We start from the raw sequence: 24,114 nt of genomic DNA on the forward strand, positions 1-24,114 counted from the left end.
AAATCTGTGTTGGGATTGTATTTGGGTCACTTGGGGTCAAAAACTAGGTCACTAGGTCAAATAATAGAAAAACCTTGTGTAGACAATAGAGGTCACAGTTTTGCATCCAATCTTTATGAAATTTGGTCGGAATGTTTGTCTTGATGAAATCTTGGTTGGGATTGTATTTGGTTAGTCAGGTGAGCGATTCAGGGCCATCATGGCCTTCTTGTCAATAAATTCGAACCGTGTCCCTTAATGCACTGTAAACTTAATACTTCTGAAAAATGGCGTATGTTTGTGTTTATGACATTCTTAAACAGATTTATCATAATAAATGGCCAGAATATTGTTTTAATTTGATGTTGTTATTATATTGGATTTTGAAAAAGCGGTACATATACAGTTAGCGAAACGGTAGGGTTTATATGCATGTATTGGCGAATGACAACTTTACATGGCAATATTTATGAATAAATGTGCTCAGAACTTATAAGGCCAAACCGTTTGTAAGGCTGCGGCCAGGACCACATCACCAACATTATATTGGAGTAACAGTGGTTCTATGGTGGGGAATACAATGCAAACATTAAAATAATGTATCTAGGGTGGAGAATACAACGCCAAAAATTATAAAAATTGTTCTAAAGTGGGAATACAATGTCAAGAAATCCTAAGAATTTGACAAATTTCCACCACCCCTCCATGCCTAACTTACCACTACTTGGGGAAAATATTGATAGGTGCATAGATGGTGGCTGGAAAACCTTGTAGTATAGAAATAGAAAATATTTTATTTGGTATTTTAAAAAGATGCCCAAATTTATTCAAATTTATTAAAAAATAAAAAAGGTTAAGTGACCTAAACTGGATTTGCTTAATCAAGTTTTGTTGTCATTAAATCATTTGTAGTCAAAAGGCTAAATATATATATATGGCACATTAAAAACCATTAAAATTAAGAAAGTAATTTACAGCATATCTTAAAGAAATTTATGACATTTTTGTGGATAATTATAATTCTTGGATTATTTTGCAAAAAAAATTCTAATATTTTGAAAATAGATCTCAAAAAAATGTGCTTGAAAATGCTTGTATAATTATATAAAAAATTAAAATGTTTTTATGCTGAGCATTTGGAGAAAACAGAGCTATGTGATAAGAACTCTTTTAAAAGATACTTTTCAATAGGCATTCTTTTTTTGGAAAAAAAGATCAATGTTTACCTGTAGATATCCCTTTAAGGAAGATTCTATGTAGGACCTTAGTTGACTTAACAGTATTGTAATCAGATATTTGTTGATATTTTGTGTGTGATTTGTTACATGCACATCTATTGCTGTATGGCATGCTTTAACAGAGCTTATTCTTGGTCAGGCTGGCGGAGGATGATTCATACCCCAGGTATATGGTTGATGTGACAATTATACTGCTGACCCGCTTTGCTCTTGTATTTGAATGTTTTAAACTAACAAAATCTTTAAATTAACAATTTTCATCAATACATTTTATTTTAAGATATTAAAATATTAGCTACTCCCTTACTATAGAGATAGGTTGTTTTTTTACAATTTTGATTGTTTACATGTTCATAAAACTTTTATTTTTGCAGATATACCAATAATTTTCTTACTGTAGAGAAACATTGAATTTGTCTTTAAAACTAATCCAAAAAAATGTTCTAATTGGCATGAAATTAAAAGAAAATATTCTTTGTTTGAAAAAGGTCACAGGTATCAAAAATATTGTAGATAGTTTCCAAAGTTAGTCACTTGTATACAGTGTTGCAACACTGATATGCTGTGCATTTGTAGTTGACTTGTCTTTAAGTTTACACCAAAAATGACTTAAACTTAACAAGTCATGTGAAACTAGCTTTGATTCATTCCAACTTAATTGTTATTGTTTTGAAACCTGAACCTGAATATATAACGTCTGTTGTTTCAAAATCAGCCCTAGATATAATTGAAAATTAAAATTCCTAATTAAATATAAAAAACATCCCTCTGCTGTAGCAGCAGCTGCAGTTACAACTTGTATTGAAATACTAAAGCGATGGTCAGCTGTATATTATGAGTCAGTTTCTGGGAAGACGGGACATGTGTGTACAGTATGGTTTCAGATTAGCCTGTGATATCAGTTCAAGCTTATCAGGATGGATACTCTCCGCTTTTGTGAAATTTGTTCTTTAAAGGAAGTCTCTTTTAAACCTGTTCCACTCAGAAGCAAAGTAAAAATGGCTATGTGCAAACAGCATAATACCTATCCAAGTCGTAAAGGGTTAAAAGAAGTGGCTTTTAAATGAAAACCCATACTAGGTGGAAGGTTTTGTCTCAGATGAACCTGTACTTTACACACATGCATTAAGCAGGATTTTCCCAGAAGGAGTCTCATTTTATTGTAGAAGTTTGGATTCTTTCTATGCACCTCTTACTGAACTGCATCTGTTAAAGAGTGTGTTTTTTTGTTCTGCGCTGGTATACTGCACTTCTTAAAATTGTTGTAATAACCATCTTTTGATGAAATCTCATTTCTGAACATGGCAAATATTCTTCAATTGTTTGTAAATCTAAATTAAATTCAAGCTTTATTCATAAAATAATGAAGTAAATCTGATTCCTTGCTTCGCTAACAATTGACTGCTATAATATGTATGCATGTAAAAGTGTTTCTTTTCAAACATGCTAATTATATATTTACGGATTTTAAATTACAATTTGTATAACTGATATTTTAGTAATCAACCTATACAGTATTGTTATGCCATACTCTGTTGGCTACAGATTATAATTCTTGATGTGATAATTATTGTTATTAGAAAGCATAGCCTGTACATAATTAGTGGTGCGTGATCTGCGGACAGATTATTTAGAAGACAAATAATTTAACAGAGACTTAAGGAGTACCTATTTCACTGTCACAGGTAATGACTGGCATGATACCTGATACTATCTGAATATGTATGATGATATTGAAAGTAAGTGTTTTTATATGATAGTTTGAAATTCAAGTAAAAAAACAAACAGTATTAAGCATAATGCATTGTACGATCATTATTCAAAGTGGCTGTTATTGTCCACTACCGGTTTGTGTCCGTCAATTAGTCAGTCCGTCAGTCTGTGAGTCTGTCACACTTTTCTGGATCCTGCAATAACTTTAAAAGTTATTTTTTCATGAAACTTGGAACATGGATAGATGGCAATAGGGACATTATGCACGTCATTTCATTTTGTTCCTACGTCACAAATTCTGATTGCTATGGCAATAAATCGACTAGAAATACTGCTGAAAATGGTGTTTTTTCAGGATCTTGCGATAACTTTAAAAGTTCTTAATATTTTTTCATGAAACTTGAAACATGGATAGATGGCAATATGGACAATATGCACGTCACTTCATTTTGTTCCTACGTCAAAAATTATGGTTGCTATGGCAACAAATAGACTAGAAATACTGCTGAAAATGGTGTGTTTTTCTGGATCCTGCAATTACTTTAAAATTTCTTCCTATTTTTTCATGAAACTTGAAACATGGATAGATGGCAATATGGACATTATGCATGTCATTTCATTTCGTTCCGACGTAAAATTTTATGGTTGCTATGGCAACAAATAGACTAGAAATACTGCTGAAAATGGTGTTGTTTTTTTTCTGGATCCTGCGATAACTTTAAAAGTTCTTCAAAAAAAAAATCATGAAACTTGAAACATAGATAGATGGCAATATGGACATTATACACATCATTTCATTTTGTTCCTACATCAAAAATTATGGTTGCTATGGCAACAAATAGACTAGAAATACTGCTGAAAATTGTGTTTTTTTCTGGATCCTGCGATAACTTTTAAGGTTCTTCATATTTTTTCATGAAACTTGAAATATGGATAGATGGCAATATGGACATTATGCACGTCATTTCATTTTGTTCTTACGTCAACAATTCTGGTTGCTATGGCAACAACAAAAAATATTTCTAACTGGTGGAATTTCTGACAATGGTGGAGCCGGCAGCGGACATATATTGCTTGGCAATAGTCTTGTTTTCAAGGAGGATCTGGTGACTATTTTTCATAGTCAAAGTAACCACTATGGCCAAAATTCATGTATGATTTAAGCCTCAAATCACTAAATGTTATTATATCTTGATATCAGAAAGCTGTATTGCGATATATTTGTGTGATCAGGGAGTACATAGTGGAGAACCTGGGTGAGGGCCTCACATCGAAGGTGCCCACGTGGCAGTTGTAAGTCTGGCCCACCACAAGCCCCATGTGCCCCTACACCCTGCCGCTTTAGTCCTGTAGTCCAGTGTTTGCACATGTTGCCCAAAATATTGTTCTGCTGTCTGTTACACTGTTGTAATTTTAGGATCCATGGGACTACCTTAGTAATACACATGTTACATGTATCGTGAAATTTGTGTCATGGTGATCAGGATTATCAGTATTTTTGAGACCTGCTTGTTAGTAAATTTTGCAAAATTTATGGACTGTTTCCAAAGAGTTTAACATTTAATGTTTATTTATTTATCAATATGACAATTGTCCTATTATTAGCTACGTGTTTTTGGAGAAAACCCGAGGTATTTTCATAGCCAGCTCGTCGTCCGCCGTCCGCGTCGTGCTAAAACCTTAACATTTTGTTAAGGTTTTGAACATTGGCTCTAAAATCTTAATGCTTCCATCTACAACTTTGAAACTTCACATGTAGATGAACCTTGATGAGTTCTACACGCCACACCCATTTTTTGGTCACTAGGTCAAAGGTCAAGGTCACTGTTACCTTTAAAAAAAAACAACATTCTGACAAGCTTTCATTTATTCAAAACTGCACCCGTAGCCGAGCGTGGCACCTGTTATGCAGTGCTCTTGTTTAAGTTTATGGTCTTTTTAATCAATATATTAAATAGGCAGATTCTAATACATGTAAAAATAATTATATCAAATTGTTGAAAAAATATTTTGTTGTGTGTATGAAAGGTTAAGTCCATTTAGAAACCAAAAATTACAATAGTAGTTATTATCAATGTAGCTAGATACCATGTTGTCAAAATATCTCAACAATGCTCTTATTTAATGATGCCATATTTTATGTTTCCTTGCAGCTTTATACACTGCAACGCCGATATATCGCGGACCGGTATATGGCGCTGTCCTATATATCGCGCTTTGGCTTAGGCTCCCAACAATTCGACGAGCACGATCACTAAATGACATGTTTTAATCTGAGAATTCACTAACTTACGCAAAAGCCCGGTTCTAGCTAGTATTAACACTCTATATTTCGCGGCTTACTATGGCACGCAGTGAAGCGTGAAAAACAGTCGATTAGTGACAGTGTTGTTTACACACGGCTGGGGTGGTTTTAACACTTAAGAAATAACCAATTAGTGTCATTGCAAAGGTAATAATGGCAGTTGACTGGTATATAAATCGTTAAATTTTGGTACTGGTCATGAATTTCTTTGTCCTGATAAATAGGGCGCTAAAATTGGCGTGGGTGTATTTATTTGTAAATATTTAATTTCCATTAAAATTTTTGTTGTAAATTTCAACTAAAGTACCGCGGTATCTCGCTAATTATGTGGCATTGACATTTCCTCTAATAAAATATCATTCAAACACGCTGTATCGTTACCATTACGCTGTTTCAGTTCCTTCATTAGGACTATTTATAAGGGTAAATTTGAATCTATGCACAATTATATTTTATACGTTTTTTGGTGAAATTTGACAATATAACCTTAATACAATTAAGTTAGACATTTCACGAGTTATATCGCGCGCCAGATATATCACGCTCGCGATCTTTGGACCCCACCAAACGCGATATATATCGGCGTTGCAGTGTATGTTGATTTTTCAGCTTTTGTTTTAAATGCATTTGTTTTACATAGAATTTCATTGCTGGGTTAAGTTCTAAAACAGCTTAAAGCTAGGATGTTTATATGTGGAATAATTGTAAAAGATACTGAGTATAAAAGAGCCATCTTTGAAAAGATCAAAGAGATTTGTATGCTTTGAAACATATCATCAAATGCTTTTACAAACAAATGTAATAGTATTTGGAATAGTCATTGACTTAAATACTTTTTACAGCAAGAAAAAAGGTTTAGATAAGAATATTACTCCTCAATGATTAAACCTGTGATAACTGGAAGCAAATTGTCATTCTCTTGAACTGGACCTTTCAAGGTTAAGAAGTTTACAGCATGTAACCGGACACAAAGCTGGTGGGGAATTATAGTTATGCTTTTTTTGTCCTTCAGTCAAATTTGCAGTTTGTCTGTAATGCTTCAATTTTTGTTTCATATCTGTTATACCCTTGGACAGATTTTAATAAAACGTGCATCAAATATTGAGTACATTTTGGCAATGGGCAGAAGGCATGAGTCAGTCACTGTGACTCAAGGTTAAAAGTTTAAGTGATAGTTTTATGTTCTCCATGCAAAATTGCTAGTGTTTTTGGTTGTTAACGGGTTGTTTATTAATGCAATAGGCTATTTATTGTCTGAATAAATCTTGTACCAGGAATTGGCTATTACATGCTGGTTTTGTACAGAGGGATTCCTTCAGGAAAACTTGAACGGATGTCAGGCTTATCTGGTTTTCAATGGGGCTGAGTATTTCCTAAACATGATTATAGAAATTGTCGTGTTCTGACAAAACTGGGCATAATGCATGTGCGTAAAGTGTCATCCCAGATTAGCCTGTGCAGTTCGCACAGGCTAATCAGGGACGACATTTTCTGCCTAAACTTGATTTTCCGTAAGGAGAGACTTCCTTGAAACTAAAAATGCCATAAAAGCGGAAAGTGTCGTCCCTGATTAGCCTGTGCGGACTGCACAGGCTAATCTGGGACGACACTTTACGCACATGCATTAAGCCCAATTTTCTCAGAACAAGACACAATTCATTAGCAGACAGTGTAGCTTCTGACCAGGCTAAGCACATGTGCAGGCTTGTCTTGAGCTACACTTGGCACATATGACATATGACCCATTTTCACATAACATGACTCATATGTAACTAGCGGGTTTAAAACGCAAAAGTTTCAAGTGTTGGTAAATATTAACCCTTTGCATGCTGGGAAATTTGTTGTCTGCTAAAATGTTGTCTGCTGAATTTCCAAAATTAGCATTTTCTTCATTTTTTTTTCAAAGAATACTATCAGAATAGCAAACAGTTTGGATCCTGATGAGACACCGCATTCTGTGGCGTCTCATCTGGATCCAAACTGTTTGCAAAGGCCTTCAAAATTCGGTTCCAGCACTGAAAGGGTTAAGACTTGAGACTAAAGAGCATTCAAAGTGTTGGGGCCAGCTACTCATAAAGTGTCCTATTATTTGAGTATTTGAATTTTAATAGTTGCAAGATATGTTGCTCTCATAGAAGTTTTGTTTGATGTATAAGTAGATCTACACTGTTTTAAGTATTATATTTACTTGTTTAATTTTTAACTCAACATTTTATGTCAATGAAATTGTAGACTGTAATAGACAAACAATTCTTTATATATTATTTCCCCCCAAGTATTAAAAATAAACAGACAATTACATATATTTAACACAAATCTTGCTCACTGTGAAGCATATATTTGTTATAATTGTTATACAGGTAAACATATGTACAGCTTGTAACCAGATTCTACTGCTATTTCTGAGTGATCACAAAGTCTTAATGATCCAGGGTCCATATTCTATGATCGATGCTTGGACTTATTCTGTCTCAAATAATGTATAGCCTTCAAACTGTGATGTGCTAGACGTAAAGTCTAATATTTTATTCATTGCCTTTTATTTAAACATTTTTCTGTAAGAAAAGTCATCATTAGAAATATGAATATATTAATCCTCTGAGGTATTTTGTGGGTATAAGTTATTTCTTAAGTCAAAGAATGGATTGTTAAACTGGGCCCTGAATCTACAACTTGGTTCTTTTGATGATATTGTGCCAAACATATTTCTTGCTTAAATCCTTGATGCACATTCTTTCTTATAATGTGCACTTAATATCCCAATAAAAAACATTTACATTTCTTGAGGATTTTTCATTTCTCTGCATATTGTAAGTCTTGTTTCATAATAATGGTTTCAATCACCATAGTCATGTTATAAGATCTAACATATTAAGTTATGAAATCATAGTTGAATAATCTCTGTTAAATGTAAACTTTTTGATGGATCAAATTATAATGCAAAATACTGGTCTTAAATTTGAAACAGTAATGAACTCATTTGTCATAATACTAAATAATATTGTTTTGTTTACAGGAGACAAATTAATGATGAAATAAGGTAAGTAGCAATTTTTGAACAATTTTTAATGGCTAATAAAGTCTTAAGGCATTATAGCTATGAGAATAAAATGTTTGATACTGTTCCATTTATTTATTAAAAAAAACACTTGTAGATTGATTTTAAAGAATGTACATTTATGTGAGTAAATTTTATTTCAAAAAGAAATATCACAATTCTATTTTTCATTGTGCACATTTCAGAAGTCTTCTCACTGACCTGTTTCCAAACTTACAAGATGACCTAGATGGGTTTATTCAGTCATCAGATAGGCAAGATGGCTAGTAAGTTTAAATACACACTCAGATAGGCACGCTGGCTAGTAAATTAAAATACAAACTCAGATAGGCAAAATGGCTAATAAGTTGCAATACAAACTCAGATAGGCACGATTGCTAGAAGTTGCACTACAAACGATTGCAGTATTCCTATCAAGCCCATTTAGTGCCAATCAAATCAAACTTTTGTTTATTGTATATTAATGAATTAAAACATTTTTGCATTCAGTTAAAGAAAATATTTATTTCCTTATTTCTTGATTCAGTTATTCGATGTACATGTTGGTGAGGATGAATGAACACGTGGCCAACACGCAGGATGCTGGGTCCTTCTTGAGTGTCACCTTTGCAAGCTCCCTCGTCAAAATTAAGAGGAATTTTGACAAGTTTGTGGTATGAAATATTGTTCCCTATATAGTGTGTTTTTTGTGTCCGATCAATATGACATAATACGAGATACTCTGCAGCATTTTTGTATTGTTTTCATCATCAGACTTAAAGGAAATGATATTTTGCTTATATTGACGGCAATTCCACTTGGGAATTGAGTTTAGTTTAAACCTATTTATTTTAGATCAATTGCATTTAAAGTACTTACTACTTATTTGAAACGCTCCCGAGTCTGTTTCCTGATCCTAGAACCAGTACTTTTTTTTTTCGGGGTGATCTTAAGAATGCTCCTACAGTGGGGATCGAACCTGTGATCTCCTGGTCGCTAGGCGGACACCATATCCATTACACCACAGCGATCTAATGGGAATGAAAATTTAGACTAGCAAAGTTTTAGTTAGCGGGGCCATTTTAATACAGCAATGAGAACAGGCTAAAACAAATAAAATGCATAGGAAAGCATTGTACGTTGAATGTTTTACAGCTTATAGAATCCCATTCTTTGTATGCTTTTTGTTCACAGCAACAGCAAATAAAAACCATAGAAGAAAACAAGGTGTCGAAGAAGGCAAAGTGTGGTATCATCAGCTTTGTTCACACTTTTGAGGTTTGTTACAGGGATGTTCATTATCACAAGCTCCTAAAATAACCCAAAAAAATAATTTGTATGTAAATATACAATTTATGTATTCGGCTGCATTAAATGTTTGCATTTTGCACCGAAGCTGTTCTGATATTGCTGGTTGCCTTGCCAGCAGGTGTTTTATTATTCACCCAGTAGGGGAGCATAAAGCAGTCTGTCTGTCCGTCCCTCTATTTTGTCTATTGCGCATTTTGTTTTTCTATAGTTATTTTACAACAGGCTTTCATGTATTTACAAGAATTTTGATTAGTGAAACTGCCTGCATAACTTGTAGATCAAGTTTCAGTTTTGTTCCAGTGTAATTGATTTTTGTCTAACTTAGGGGCCTTGGACTTAAAAATTGTCTTGAGGATATTAGTTTTCCCAACTTTTTCCTAAATGCTTGCAGATATTGACCTTTTTTGTGAGTGATTCTACATGACTTACCGGTACATATCAAGTGCTAGATTTGTTCCAGACCATTGATTTTTTATGAAGTTGAGGGCTTTGGACCTACGCATTTTTTTCAAAATGCTTTCGTATAATTACTTTATTTTTGGTGTTTGAGTCTACCTACATGACTTAATGATGAAACTTGTTGTGGTCCATGGATTCTTGACAAAGAAACAGGCCATGGACTTCAAAATTAACACTTTTCCTGATTGTTCAGTTGGGATATAGCTGCTGCGGGGCTTCAAAGTGCATAAGGGGGCATATTGTTTCTTAGCACAGGTCTTTGATTTATTTAGTTCCAATCGCCCTCCTGTTTGACATCTAGATTACAGGGTAGTAATAATCAGTAGGCAAGATGTCTTATGGTAAAGATGTCTTGTAAGTCAACCCTGGCTGACCTTTTATTGCAATAATGACTGTTTGCTAACGCCTTTAATTATCCCACTTGCTCTGAGAAAAGTAGTCAGTTGTCTGCATACATGCGATTTTGTACATATTAACTTCTTAAATAAGCTAAAATCTTATAAAGGAACAGGCCAAGGATGATACCAGACTGTTTTGATATGATCAACATGCTGTATACAATTAGGTAAAGTAAAGCCTGCACAAAGTTCATGTGTCTTTCATAACATTTCAGGACTTTGCAAATCAGGCAGAGGTCATCTTCCGTAATTCGGAGCGTCACACAGACTTGGACAAGGCATACCAGAAGCTTGTGGCGGCCATATTTGGCAGCATCCAACGCATCGCTGCAGAGCACCCAAAAACTCCAAAAGAGGTCATCATGATGGGTAGGCAGTTCTTAAAAGTTTTAATATAGAGCCTGGACGTATTGCCCTTTTATGCATATATACTTGAGCCAAATTAGTTTTGAATTGACAAAATGAGCCACGTCATTCAATATTGGGTATTATGGCATATTCTTCCTAGTCCAGCGCCAGACCAGCTCCCACATATAGCGCAGTCTGGGAAGGAGCTACCCTGTTGGCTATAAAGTCATCCAAGGCTTTAAAGGTCTCAAGAGCTGACAGGGTAACTCCTGACCAGCTTGTGTGAATGGGTATGAGGCTGCTGATACTATGTTTCATGTCTTTTTAACACTGCTGATTATTTATGTTAACATGTTCCTGTTTGTAATGACAGGTTTTTAGCTCCACTGGCCAAAGGCCAGCGGGGCTTATGTCATGGTCCTGTGTCCGACGTGTGTGCGTCCGTGCGTGCGTGCGTTAACTTTTTCTTTAAACATCTTCTTCTCCTAAACTACTGGTCCAAATCTGATGAAATTTCTCAGGAATGTTCCTGTGGTAAACCTCTTTCAAATTTGTTCAAATTATGCCCCTGGGGTCAAATTTGACCCTGCCCCGGGGATTCAAAAAATTGAAAATTTGCTTATATAAGGCCTATTTTGTGCAAACTTTAAAAATCTTCTTGTCCATAACCATTGGGCAAAGGGCTACCAAATTTGGTATGTAGTGACATCTTATAGTCCTCTACCAAGTTTGTTCAAATTATGCCCCTGTGGTCAAATTTGACCCTGCCCCGGGGGGTCAAAAAATTGAACATTTGCTTATATAAGGCCTATTTTGTGAAAACGTTAAAAATCTTCTTGTCCATAACCATTGGGCCAAGGGCTACCAAATTTGGTATGTAGTGACATCTTATAGTCTTCTACCAAGTTTGTTCAAATTATGCCCCTGGGTTAAATTTGACCCTGCCCCGGGGGGGTCAAAAAATTGAAAATTTGCTTATATAAGGCCTATTTTGTGAAAACTTTAAAAATCTTCTTGTCCATTACCATTGGGCCTAGGGCTACCAAATTTGGTATGTAGTGGCATCTAATAGTCCTCTACCAAGTTTGTTCAAATTATGCCCCTGGGGTCAAATTTGACCCTGCCCTGGGGGGTCAAAAAATCAAAAATTTGCTTATATAAGGCCTATTTTGTGCAAACTTTAAAAATCTTCTTGTCCATAACCATTGGGCCAAGGGCTACCAAATTTGGTATGTAGTGACATCTTATAGTCTTCTACCAAGTTTGTTCAAATTATGCCCCTGGGTTAAATTTGACCCTGCCCCGGGGGGTCAACAAATTGAAAATTTGCTTATATAAGGCCTATTTTGTGAAAACTTTAAAAATCTTCTTGTCCATTACCATTGGGCCTAGGGCTACCAAATTTGGTATGTAGTGGCATCTAATAGTCCTCTACCAAGTTTGTTCAAATTATGCCCCTGGGGTCAAATTTGACCCTGCCCTGGGGGGTCAAAAAATCAAAAATTTGCTTATATAAGGCCTATTTTGTGCAAACTTTAAAAATCTTCTTGTCCATAACCGTATGGCATAGGGCTACCAAATTTGGTATGTACTGACATCTTATAGTCCTCTACCAAGTTTGTTCAAATTAAGCCCCTGGGATCAAATTTGACCGTTCCCCAGGGGTCACAAAATTGAACATATGCTTATATCGGGCCCATTTTGTGCAAACTATAAAAATCTTCTTGTCCATAACCATTGGGCCTAGTTCTACCAAATTTGGTAGGTAGTGACATCTTATAGTTCTCTACTTAGTTTGTTCAAATTATGCCGCTAGGAACAAATTTGACCTTGTCCCAGGGGTCACAAAAATGAACATATGCTTAAATAAGGCCTTTTTTGTCCAAACTTTAAAAATCTTCTTGTTCTTAATTATAGAGCTTAGGGCTACTAAATTTGGTATGTAGTGATATCTTATAGTCCTCTACCAAATTTGTTCAAATTATTCCCCTGGGCTCAAATTTGACCCGGCCCCGGGGGTCACAAAACTGAACATATGACGTTTACCAGTGGAGATTATTGCGGCTGTTTGGCTGTGACCAACAACAACATCAACATCTTGTAAACATGAGATAAAACCCTGTCATTTAGTGCCATTTTAGGTCAGATGGTGACTGCTTACAAAGGCATTGAAGTAAGAACATGTGTTATGAATGTTTTTCTTATAAACTGAAAAAAGTCGGGTTTTATTTAAATATGTCGAAAGTGACCATATATCCGGATGAAAATATTTTGGATGACATGTTAATTTCATGTCTTTTTTATAGTGTTAAAACCAGTTTAATAATATATTATTGATTTTAAAAACACAGCTTCCATGAACATAATTATTTCAAGGAAAGTCAATATATGATACTGCACGGTAAACTCAAAATTTTGTATCGAAGAGAAGGTGTTGAAATTAATGAAGTGCAATGTCTTAACTATCGTATATGCTGCTTTTTAATAACTAATGATTCATTGTTCCATTTGTGAATCGTGACTGATCATGAATTGTTGAAATGATTGTCAATTGCTCAACAATCCATATATATTTCTGACCATTTTATAATTTTCTTAATATTAGTTATGAATTGATCTTAGAAGTCAAATGTATTACTTAATTAAATACATTTATAAATATAAAGAAATAATCTTTAGATTATCATAATATTCTCAGGCTTGTTGGTCTTAGGGATGTGTGGGTTGATGAGCAATTTCTCCTTTTATCACAATTATTTCTACCCTACCTGATCATTTCCTTCATATTCCATTTTAATTCAATTGACGTCTGCAACCTCTTTCAAATTGGGAAAGTCCAAAATGTGTTGTTTGGTAAAGGGTTAAGGAATTTTGATTCCTATGGGTCTTGTGAATCTGTTTCAAATCAAATGCGTAGATTTGATCTTCAGCATCTAAAAATATGTGAAATAGAAAGAACGACAATATATTTTGGAGAGATAAATGTACCTACGTTATAAGCAAAGGACCTGTGCAACAATTCCCAGGCTTTTTTGTCTGTTTAGTTAACACGGTAGTAACTTTTTCCATATATAAAAATGCTCATCCTTCCAACTTTAAGCGCCCAGTGGGACGAGGGATAGAAAGAGAAAGTCACAATTTGCTTGAGTACATTTCAACCCATGCGCATTACACGTTTTTTTTCGCAAAGAAAAAACAGTGGAGCGATGCAGGGCCATCATGGCCCTCTTGTTTTACATGTGTATGGGCCTTGCTCTGTGAAAAAGGGGTTGAATACATGCGAGTAAAGTGTTGTCCCAGATTAGCCTGTGCAGTTAGCACAGGCTAACCAGGGCTACACTTTCCGCCTAAACTGGATTTTTGCTAAGAAATAACTTTCTTGAAACGAAAATATCATAAAAACCCATGCATTTAACCCCTTTTTCACAGCTAGAAAAAGTGAGCAAAACGTACGTTTAACATACATTTTGCGTGCGTTTAACGTGGTGTTATTGGCACTGCGTTTTATGTGCGCTTTTTCTTAACTAGTGAATTTTTACCAAATAAAAAACAAACAGGAACTGTTTCAAATGTGCACTTTATGTGGGTTAAAGTGCGCTTTTAACTAGATAAGAAAAAAGTATGCTTATGACTGTGTCAAAATATGCGCTTTTATGTGGGTGAAAAACTGCGCTTTTAAGTGAGTTAATGTGTGCATTTGTATAAGTGTGTTTTTTGCTGCCATTCATGTGTGTTAAATGTGCGCTTTTTTGTTGTTAAAAACTGTGCTTTTATGTGCGTTTAATGTGAGCTTTCATTAGTCAGTACTGATGTTTTTACATTAAACAAACTTTAAGGGAAGTTTTAACCCACATAAAAGCACACATGTTGGTAAAATGTGCGCTTTTTGGCGAGTTTAAACTGCGCTTAAGTGAGTAAAATGTGCATTTTTTGTAAGTCAGTTCTTATAAAAAGCACACATTTAACTCGCTTAGAGCGCAGTTTAAACCCACATAAAACGACCATTTTACGCACATGAATGTCAGTCAAAAACGCACTTTTAAAAGCACACATGTGCATTAAAGGTGCATCTTTTGCCTAAACAAAGTTGATTCAATTGCATGTTGTCAAAAGTTTTAAAATACAGGTATGAAATTAAATTTATTATTAAAATAAAATGTAAGTATATTAGTATATTTTAAATAATTACAAGATAATGAAATTTTACACTTTAATGTGATCCAACATTATTACATTTATAAACATACATGAACAATTTAATTTCAATTTTATGAAAAATACATAATTAGATTATAAATAAACAAAACATTATAGCATACTTAACAGTATATACACAGGAAAAATGTTGACTCGTGTTGAACAATCATTATACACAAAAAACATGAATCAATTTAGAATTTAATATAATCAGTTCATCTGGTCTATTAGGCGACGGAGCTCAGCTCTCATTTTCCTTTCAACCCATGCAACAGGTCAGTTGAATTTCTTTGCAGCTATCTCTGTAATGAAGTATTGAATGATATATGCTGATTTGTTTACTTTTCACTAAGTCTTACTCTTAAAAATGTGTTTGATACTTAACATTCACAAATACCTCATTAATGTTTAAAGGTTTTGTTTTTATAACATGACCAGCATAATATAAGTACATCAAGCACACTTCCATAGCCATTAACATACCAATTATGGCCTGACTTTTGTCCTTTGGGAGACCAGGATCAGGTCCCACAGTGTCAGGTACCAGCTCCCTTCATTGAGCAGTCTTTAACATTCTTTCCAAGGGATCTTCTGATCAATGTAAATTTCACCTTGGGGTTTAACCTTCAAATTAAAATAAAAAAGTTCTCATTTAATATGGGGTAAAGAAATCTGTTCATTAATGAACAGAAATATGTATAAATATCATTTAAGATTACAATAACCATAAAATACAGCCATGATAATTAAAATGGTGTTGTTTTTCCTTAAAATTGCATTACATTTATTTATCCATTTACATTCCCAGTGACAATACATAAATATGATAATGATCATAATTAATTCAAAAAAACTAAATAAAAAAGGGATGCAGAAATGAAAAAAATAAACCTGTTGCAACTGTTCTTCAGTATTCCAAAAAATCAGGCAGTTGCTTAACTATGAGACCATATCACTTTAACCACCCACTTTGAATCTCCTTTGCAACAAACTTATTGTTGATTTATGCATTGTAGTAAATACACATTGTTTTCTTCACACAATACTTCATGCTGAAAGTATTTAAAGACATTTTACATTAGAATAATAAGTCTTGATGTTTTTTTTTAATTATACCTAAAAATCTATCTCGAAGTCAGTTGCTGAAACCTGCTTGTTTTAAAAAAAATAACTTCCTAGCTGTCGCTTGTTTTGAAATAGATGGTGCCTGAACCAATCAAAAGTCTATCAACACCCCTTTGTTAGGCTAGATGGAGGACTGATAGGGACTGGCTAATCTCTTATGATCTGATTCCATGCTGTGTCAGCCAAAAATGACATAATTTGAGAAGTATCCACTGATAAGTCAAGACACATTTTAACACCAAAATATTTATTGAATAATACTTAGCACATTATATCTAATTGTGAATATTTAAATATAACATGCTGAATGATGTAAGCAAATAATAATAATAATATAAATATTATTTTAATTGCCTTTTAAAATGTATGTTTATGGTCAATGTGGTAGACATTAATTGTATTGGGGTTAAATATCACTTTAAGAAAGTTCAAATTGTTTTATGTTGAGGAGATATATAGAGGATATTTGTTGGATTCGATGAAATATTCATTTTATTTCACAAGTGATCATATAAAACAATATTTTCACGAGTGGCACAGCCACGAGTGAAAATATGTATTTGTTATGATCACGAGTGAATAAAAATCGATATTCCATCGAATCCAACAAATGTTCTTTTTATTTTATGCTTTTTCACCATTTATTTACATTGTAAAAGAGTTTAACTGGAAAATTTTGCTGGATTTCTGAATTCATTTCGTCGAAATCTATATTTTTCACTGTTATTTTTCACTGTTTAAAACAGTGACATATCTGTTTTATTTCACTGATATTTCTCTATAAACCACCGGAAAGCACAAAATTAAATTGATGCTTGCAAGCCCAAATAATATTTTTGACACTTTCAATATTTTTAATTAGTTACCCACAGCCTGATTTAGTTGTACTTGCCCCTTTTAAAAGCTGTTCTACTGATTCACATATTTTATGAGCAAACAAATTGCAACAGTAAGACCATTAACATTATGTGAAGATAAAAAAGAATTCAGTACAACCAGTAACCACTTTGAATTCAAACTGCACATTATATTATAACAGGTATATTGCTATGTTAATTCATTTGTTGTAAATAAATTAAAGACACACTTTTTTAGAAGTGTGCTAAATGTGTGTCTTTTTAGATTTATCCTTTTAAAACAGATGTATGATAAAAGCCACACTTACGAAATAAAAGACTATTTTATGCTTTAAAAGACTCACATCAAAAAAGAAAAAACGCACTTTTGTGCAAAAAAATCAACATCTGTAAATCTTAAAACACACTTCTTAGATAAAAGACTAACATTCTGCTCACATCTACACTCAAAAGCGCACTTAAGGAGAAAAAACGCACATAAAACTAACAGTTTCACTTTAAAACTCACTTGGAAAGAAAAAAACACACAAAATGCGAACTTAAACCCACTTATGCACACTGAAAACACAGATATTTACTTAAAGCACAGAATTAACGCACTTTTAAGCGTGCTAAATGTGTGTTGTGTTAAAAAGTGAGTTTTAATTTGAGAAGGGAGTGCACGGCCCATATGTTTATTTTGTATTTGTGACAGCCTTTTTGCCTCCTTTATTGAGTTCCTTGATGAGAGAAGGCATAGACCTTAAATATGCAAAGAGAGCTCATAGCTCAAACTTTTTGTCTTAGGTCTTATTTTTGTCTTTATCAAACATGAGGGATCAACTATTTTGTCATAATGTCTGTCCATTTGTGATCGGGGTTTGTGATCAGATGCTTCATTGTATCCACTTCTAATGGCCCGTACATGTGATATTACCAAACTTATGAAATTAATTACAATAATTATTTCTTCTTTTTTCAGAGAACTTCCATCACATGCATTGTAAGTTTTGAGTTTGGTTGATTATACAAATCTTATGGGCCATGCTCTGTTAAAAGGGGGGGGGGTTTAATCCATGTGCATAAAGTGTCGTCTTGATTAGCCTGTGCAGTCAACACAGGCTTATAAGAAAAGACATTATCCGCCTTACTAGATTTTTGCTAAGAAGAGACTTTCTTTAAATGAAAAATATCATAAAAGTAGAAAGTGTCGTCCCTGATCAGTCTGTACGGACTGCTAAGACTCATCTGGGACGACACTTTACACACATGCATTAAATCCACTTTTCACAGAGCAAGGCCCATATATTTGGTTGACTGTAACTATTGTCTTGCTTAGATAACAGGCTTCATACTCTAGAAAATACAATTTACTTAACATTTGAGTGTTCATGTGTTCAAGCACCCAACTTTTCTATTCTAGAAGATTGAACCTCGACATAAAAGTAAAGAAATGACCTAAACAAACGAATATAAAGAAATAAAAGCTTCTTTAATATAAAGAAATAAAAGCTTCTATAATTTTATTGCATTTTATGTCAAATTATATTTAAATTAAGTTAGAGTCATATTACAAAAAAGTTTTATTCAAAAAGATGGTCTTTTTTTCCCAGAACGTTAACAAAATGTTAACATTTATCCAGTTGACAATGATATCTATTTTTGTAAGCATATTTAAAAAAGTGCTTATATAAGCATGAAGTAACATTCAAATGTCTTCCTGTAGCAACCCTGTCCCAGTTAAAGATCCCCTGCTTGGAGAATGAGAAAAAGGAAGCCAAGGCCAAGTACAATGAGTACCTCAGTGCTTACACCAAGGAAAGATTGGGGCGGCCCCTGGAAAAACTTCATGTATGATTAGTATTGTAATTTGTGGACCTGTTTCTATTTGGACATTCTGGCCACAGGCTCTTTTTGGAGCCTGTCAGTATTATTTTAATTTACCCAAGAATAGTCATCAATTTGATTTTTGTCAATGGTCAGCTGATTTTTTATTTTCACATTATATTTTTATGTTTGCTTCAAGATTAAGAGAGCTTTAAGTTTATCGTATTTCTCTTTTGTCAGCTTGTTTTTTTTAATGCTTGATAATGAAGTAAGTACATGTACATACATTCTTAAAGAATAGGTAAGTGATGATGCAGCAATTGATTCTAAGTTTCACTACAAGAATGTGATCAAATGCTCCAAAACTTAGAAGCATGTTTATTCCCATATCTTTTACGAGACAGGCTGTGGGAAAACTGGTCATAATAAATGTGCGTAAAAAGTATCATCCAAGCTTAGCTAAGCTCTGCGACAATACATTCTTTTCAATAAATATATGCGACTTCCTTTAAACAAGTTACTAGTATTCAATTACAGAGAAAAGCGTTGTCCCAGATTAGCTTGTGACAATTTCATGTGCTTATCTGAGACAATACTCTGTGCACCTACAATATGCCTGTTGTTCTCAGCTCTTCGCTCAAATACGTCATTTCAGGTGTTTGTTGAGGGGGTGAATGCAAAGATGAACCAGGGAGTGAAGCCTGAAGAGGTTGGGTTTCAACTTGCTTTCAGCAAGACAGAGTTACGCAAGGTGATCAAGGAGTACACGGGCAAAGAGGTTAGCGCTACTTGTGTGTAATTGGTTCTTAGCCCTTGCAGCGCTGGAACCGAATTTTAAAGGCCTTTGCAAACAGTTTGGATCCTGATGAGACGCCACAGAACATGGCATCTCATCAGGATCCAAACTGTTTGCTATTCTGATAGTATTCTTTGTAAAATAATGGAAGAAAACGGTAATTTTAGAAATTCAGCAGACAACATTTTAGCAGACAACAAATTTCCCAGCATGCAAAGGGTTAGATCAAGAAATATACTGGCAAAGAGGTGGTTGCTTTGTGTGTGATAATGGTTCTCAAGTAAAATTTACCCTGCAAATGAAGTTGGAGAGGTTGTATATTGTAGTTATTGTCTGTTGGTCAGTCCGCACATAATGTTGTAGGTTTGTGGAACTACCTCGAAGTGTACAACAAAAATTTCATAAGTTTACGAGCATGCATGTCTGATAGATTGTCTGAAAATTCTGTCACGGATCAGGGGAGGTTAAGGACTTAATCCACTCGTAGGGACCATTCTCAACATCTTTCCACTGGTACTTGTTCCGAAAGAGTGGGGAATGAACCTATGATTTCAATGTTTGCAAGACAGACACACATACTAATGATATCATTGTGGCCCTTGTCTCCTTTGCTTTTATATATATCGTGTGCTTCACATTTTCATAGTTTGTTATTATTTGTATCATTTAAAGAAAAGCATAGCCTTTAATAGCTTTATCATTATATTTTCTGTGTTCCTTTGTGATATGACATCATGTGTAATAATGAAACGGTTAAAATTGGAAAGGATTACTGCTTTAATAGTCTAAACACATGGATCAACAAGTTGATACAGGCTAAGTATAGGGCAATGCTTTCAAGATGTTTGGATGCCAAATAACATAAAATAATATTGTATTCAAAATTGACTTAGAAAACTAATAGCTAACTTAGTTCTATTATATATTTATTTGCTGAAAATGATATGTTTTGAATTTCAGGTGAAGAAATCCTTAGAAAATTTGTATAAGAAATTAGAGAAACACTTGAGTGAAGAAGAGAACCTTTATCAGGTAAGCAAATGTTGCTGTGTCACAAATATTTAGCTAATCTTGCTTTGTAACCAAGATTTATTATCCCCACGCTTTTTGAAAAGGGTGGGGATATTGTGGTTATCTCCGCCGTCTGTCTGTCCGTCAGTCCATCCGTCCTGGCCACTATCTCCTCCTACAATATAAGCACTAGAACCTTGAAACTTATAGCACTTGATATTTGGCATGCATGTGTATCTCATGGAGCTGCAAATTTTGAGTGGTGAAAGGTCAAGGTCATCCTTCAAGGTCAAAGGTCCAAAAAAATCCAAGGGAATAATAAGCTTTAAAGGGAGGTAATTAATGAACCTGCCAAATGATAATTTTTAACCAGTTTCTCCAAAGGAAAAAACTGATTATTACATTGGCGAATGTCGGCAGGCTGGCGGGCCGGCGGGCGGAACAAGCTTGTCCGGGCCATAACTATGTGGTTCTGTTGTGCCCGAACCCCGTAATAGTTAAACACCCTAGGGTTGTCGAACAGAGTGAATATTCAGCATAAATATAAATTAGTTTCTATATTTTCGATTTCATGTACACATTAATAGGCAAAGAGACATTTGACTTATAAAACAATGAAACATATTTACCACATGGAATTGAGGTTACAACCCACTACAATTTTAACTCTGGCGAAATCGACAAGATCGCAACAGTTCATTGTGAGATTTGAAAATCATGTGGCACATTTGTTCACCATCATTGGACGGTGTGTCGCGGGAAAGAATTATGACGATATCTCCAAGGTCAAGGTTACACTTTGAGTTCAAAGGTCAAAATGGCCATAAATGAGCTTGTCCGGGCCATAACTATGTCGTTCATCGTGAGATTTTAAAATTATTTGGTCAAGCAGCCAGCCTATCTCCTAACCAGGCTGTAGGGTCACTGGGTCTGGTCAGGAGCTACCTTGTACAGTATCAGGTCAAAATGCAATGGTGTCACTAACAGACAGGGCAGCTCCTGACCAGACGTCACAGATGCGCATGCTGGTTTATAGGATGTTGGCCGCATTGGGCATTAGACACATTTTCATGTGACTCGGCTCATATATACAGGTATATATAGTATCTCATCATGTAGTAGTATCACATTTGTTTGTGGTTTTGTGTTACCTGTCAACATACATAATGGCCTTGCTCTGTTAAAAGGGGGTTTAATGGATGTGCGTAAAGTGTTGTCCCATATTAGCCTGTGCAGTCCACACAGGCTTACCAGGGACAGTACTTTCTGCCTAAACTGCATTTTTGTGAAGAAGAGACTTTCTTCAAAAGAAAATTACCATAAAAGCAGAAAGTGTCGTCCCTGATTAGCCTGTGCAGACTCAATAGGCTAATCTGGGACGACACTTAACGCATATGCCTAAAACCCCCTTTTCACAGAGCACAACCATATGCATTAATTCACATTATTTTACCCTGACTTGTACACTGCTGTTGCAGGTTGTGTGGGTGTCCATGCAGGGCGAATTCATAGCACAGTATAAGTCATATGAAGAGCTGATCAGAAAGTGCTACGCAGACTCCAACATCACCCTGGAGTTCACCATTGACAATGTCCTAGAGTTCTTTTCCAATATTGCCCAGTCACATTGAGTTTACATCATACTTCTGCCATTTTGTTGTCAATATTTTTCTTCACTTAAATTTGTGCTTGAATGATTTGTTCATTGTAATTTCTGGCTTGTAAACACGTTGATTTAATGCCTTCATGGTTGAATTTTAGCTCTTTAAAACTCAAATGATTATTTCTTTATAGATGAACCATGCTAACACAAAACAATTTTCATGGTTATATTCTTGCACTTAAACTCAAATAATTATTTCTTAACATATAAACAACGCCATCTCGAAACCATTTTTTAAGTATACAACAAGCATTGAGTTTTAATATATCATGGTACATGTGGAACATAACTATGCCATCCATTGGTACAAATGCAAGTATTGCAGTGAATAACCCCTATAGGTTCAATATTGTGTTGGGTATAAAATGTCTCTTTCTGTTTTGATAATTCATTTTTGGATATTGTTAAATGGCTATGGACCTTTAAACATTTGTATTTATTAACATATTCAGATATTCACATGTGCTATTTATTAACTTGAAGGTCCCACGAACAAACACTTGTAGTTTTTCAAGAATTCCACTGAAAGTTTTGTATGTGTCATATATGATTAAGATATAAGTTGAAACAAGGATAAATGTGACATTTGGATCTAACAGCATTACTGCTATTTTAATTTGAAATGTTAGGTGGAACAGTTCAGTTTTTAAACATTTTTCTGGATTTTAACAAGATCCGTTACATGATGAGAACAATATGAGCCCCATCGTGTGACAATGGACCTTAGGGCATAATTAACCCTTTGCATGCTGGGAAATTTGTCATCTGCTAAAATGTCGTCTGCTGAATTTCTAAAATTAGCATTTTCTTCGATTTTTTTTTTCAAAGAATACTACCAGAATAGCAAACAGTTTGGATCCTGATGAGACGCCATGTTCTGTGGCGTCTCATCTGGATCCAAACTGTTTGCAAAGGCCTTCAAAATTTGGTTCCAGCACTGAAAGAGTTAACAGTGCAGCTTCAGATCAGTCTCTGTATCAATATACTCTGAGGAGGAGTCATGTTTGCTACCTTCATTCCTTGTTAGACTTTATAGCAGACAGGATACATGTATCTTCTGACCAGACTTGGCGACTGCTTTTTATGTCCCCCACCACTATAGTGGGGGACATTTTGTTTTTGCCCTGTCTGTCTGTCTGTTGGTCTGTCTGTCTGTTGGTTTGTTTGCTCCAACTTTAACATTTTGCCATAACTTTTGCGATGTTGAAGATAGCAACTTCGTATTTGGCATGCATGTGTATCTCATGGAGCTGCACATTTTGAGTGGTGAAAGGTCAAGGTCATCCATCAAGGTAAAAAAAAATCAAAGCGGTGCAAAAGGGGACAGAGTGTTTCCGACAAACACATTTTTTGTTGTTTATACTTTATATTTCAATTTGAGTGCAATATTCTAAATCATATGTATTTTGTATTAAAGGAATTATTATTCACCTTATTGTTGTTAGTTTTTAATTTTTTAATACATCCACACAGTATAAAACTCTTTGTACTGCTCAAAACATGAAACATATACGGTAGGATCTGGCACAAGTTGTCATATCATACCATATTTTATAAAATGAGTTCAGGAATTTTGTTAGTAAGCGAGCCTTTGGCAAGCTTACTAACGAATTTCCTGGACGAGTTTAATAAAATATGGTATGAAATGACAACGAGTGTCAGATCTTTTTTATCACCTGCTTTTAAATGAGCAAATTAAATAAATATTTACGCAAACATAATGATAAATCCCGAATGTTGTTTGCATTTTGTGACGTCATTTCAGCAAAATAACAAAATGCTATTGGTCAATAGAACGAAAATAAGCCAATGAAAACGCTTAAAAAGTATATTACACATTTGTAAGATAAAAATATTCTTAATGGTTATAT

General features: G+C 34.5%; 1 protein-coding gene across 4 annotated transcripts in view; it reads left to right on the plus strand.

Moving 5' to 3' along the window:
* LOC127876381 (exocyst complex component 1-like) overlaps positions 1-23,678 on the plus strand; it is a 54,530-nt gene extending 30,852 nt beyond the window's left edge. The window contains exons 16-27 of one of the 4 annotated variants that reach the window (XM_052421561.1): positions 1,357-1,383; positions 4,164-4,223; positions 8,252-8,275; positions 8,479-8,559; positions 8,820-8,946; positions 9,467-9,550; positions 10,656-10,809; positions 17,929-17,949; positions 18,673-18,797; positions 19,429-19,551; positions 20,530-20,601; positions 22,059-23,678. In XM_052421561.1, coding sequence (XP_052277521.1) covers positions 1,357-1,383; positions 4,164-4,223; positions 8,252-8,275; positions 8,479-8,559; positions 8,820-8,946; positions 9,467-9,550; positions 10,656-10,809; positions 17,929-17,949; positions 18,673-18,797; positions 19,429-19,551; positions 20,530-20,601; positions 22,059-22,211 — 1,051 coding nt within the window. In that variant the 3' untranslated portion in view covers positions 22,212-23,678. The remainder of the gene's footprint in view (positions 1-1,356; positions 1,384-4,163; positions 4,224-8,251; positions 8,276-8,478; positions 8,560-8,819; positions 8,947-9,466; positions 9,551-10,655; positions 10,810-17,928; positions 17,950-18,672; positions 18,798-19,428; positions 19,552-20,529; positions 20,602-22,058) is intronic. The other 3 variants (XM_052421563.1, XM_052421562.1, XM_052421564.1) reach the window with 3 other exon arrangements.
* The last annotated feature ends 436 nt before the right edge of the window (positions 23,679-24,114 follow it).

Source organism: Dreissena polymorpha, chromosome 4 (genome assembly GCF_020536995.1).
Source record: "Dreissena polymorpha isolate Duluth1 chromosome 4, UMN_Dpol_1.0, whole genome shotgun sequence".
Classification (NCBI taxonomy): Eukaryota; Metazoa; Mollusca; class Bivalvia; order Myida; family Dreissenidae; genus Dreissena; species Dreissena polymorpha.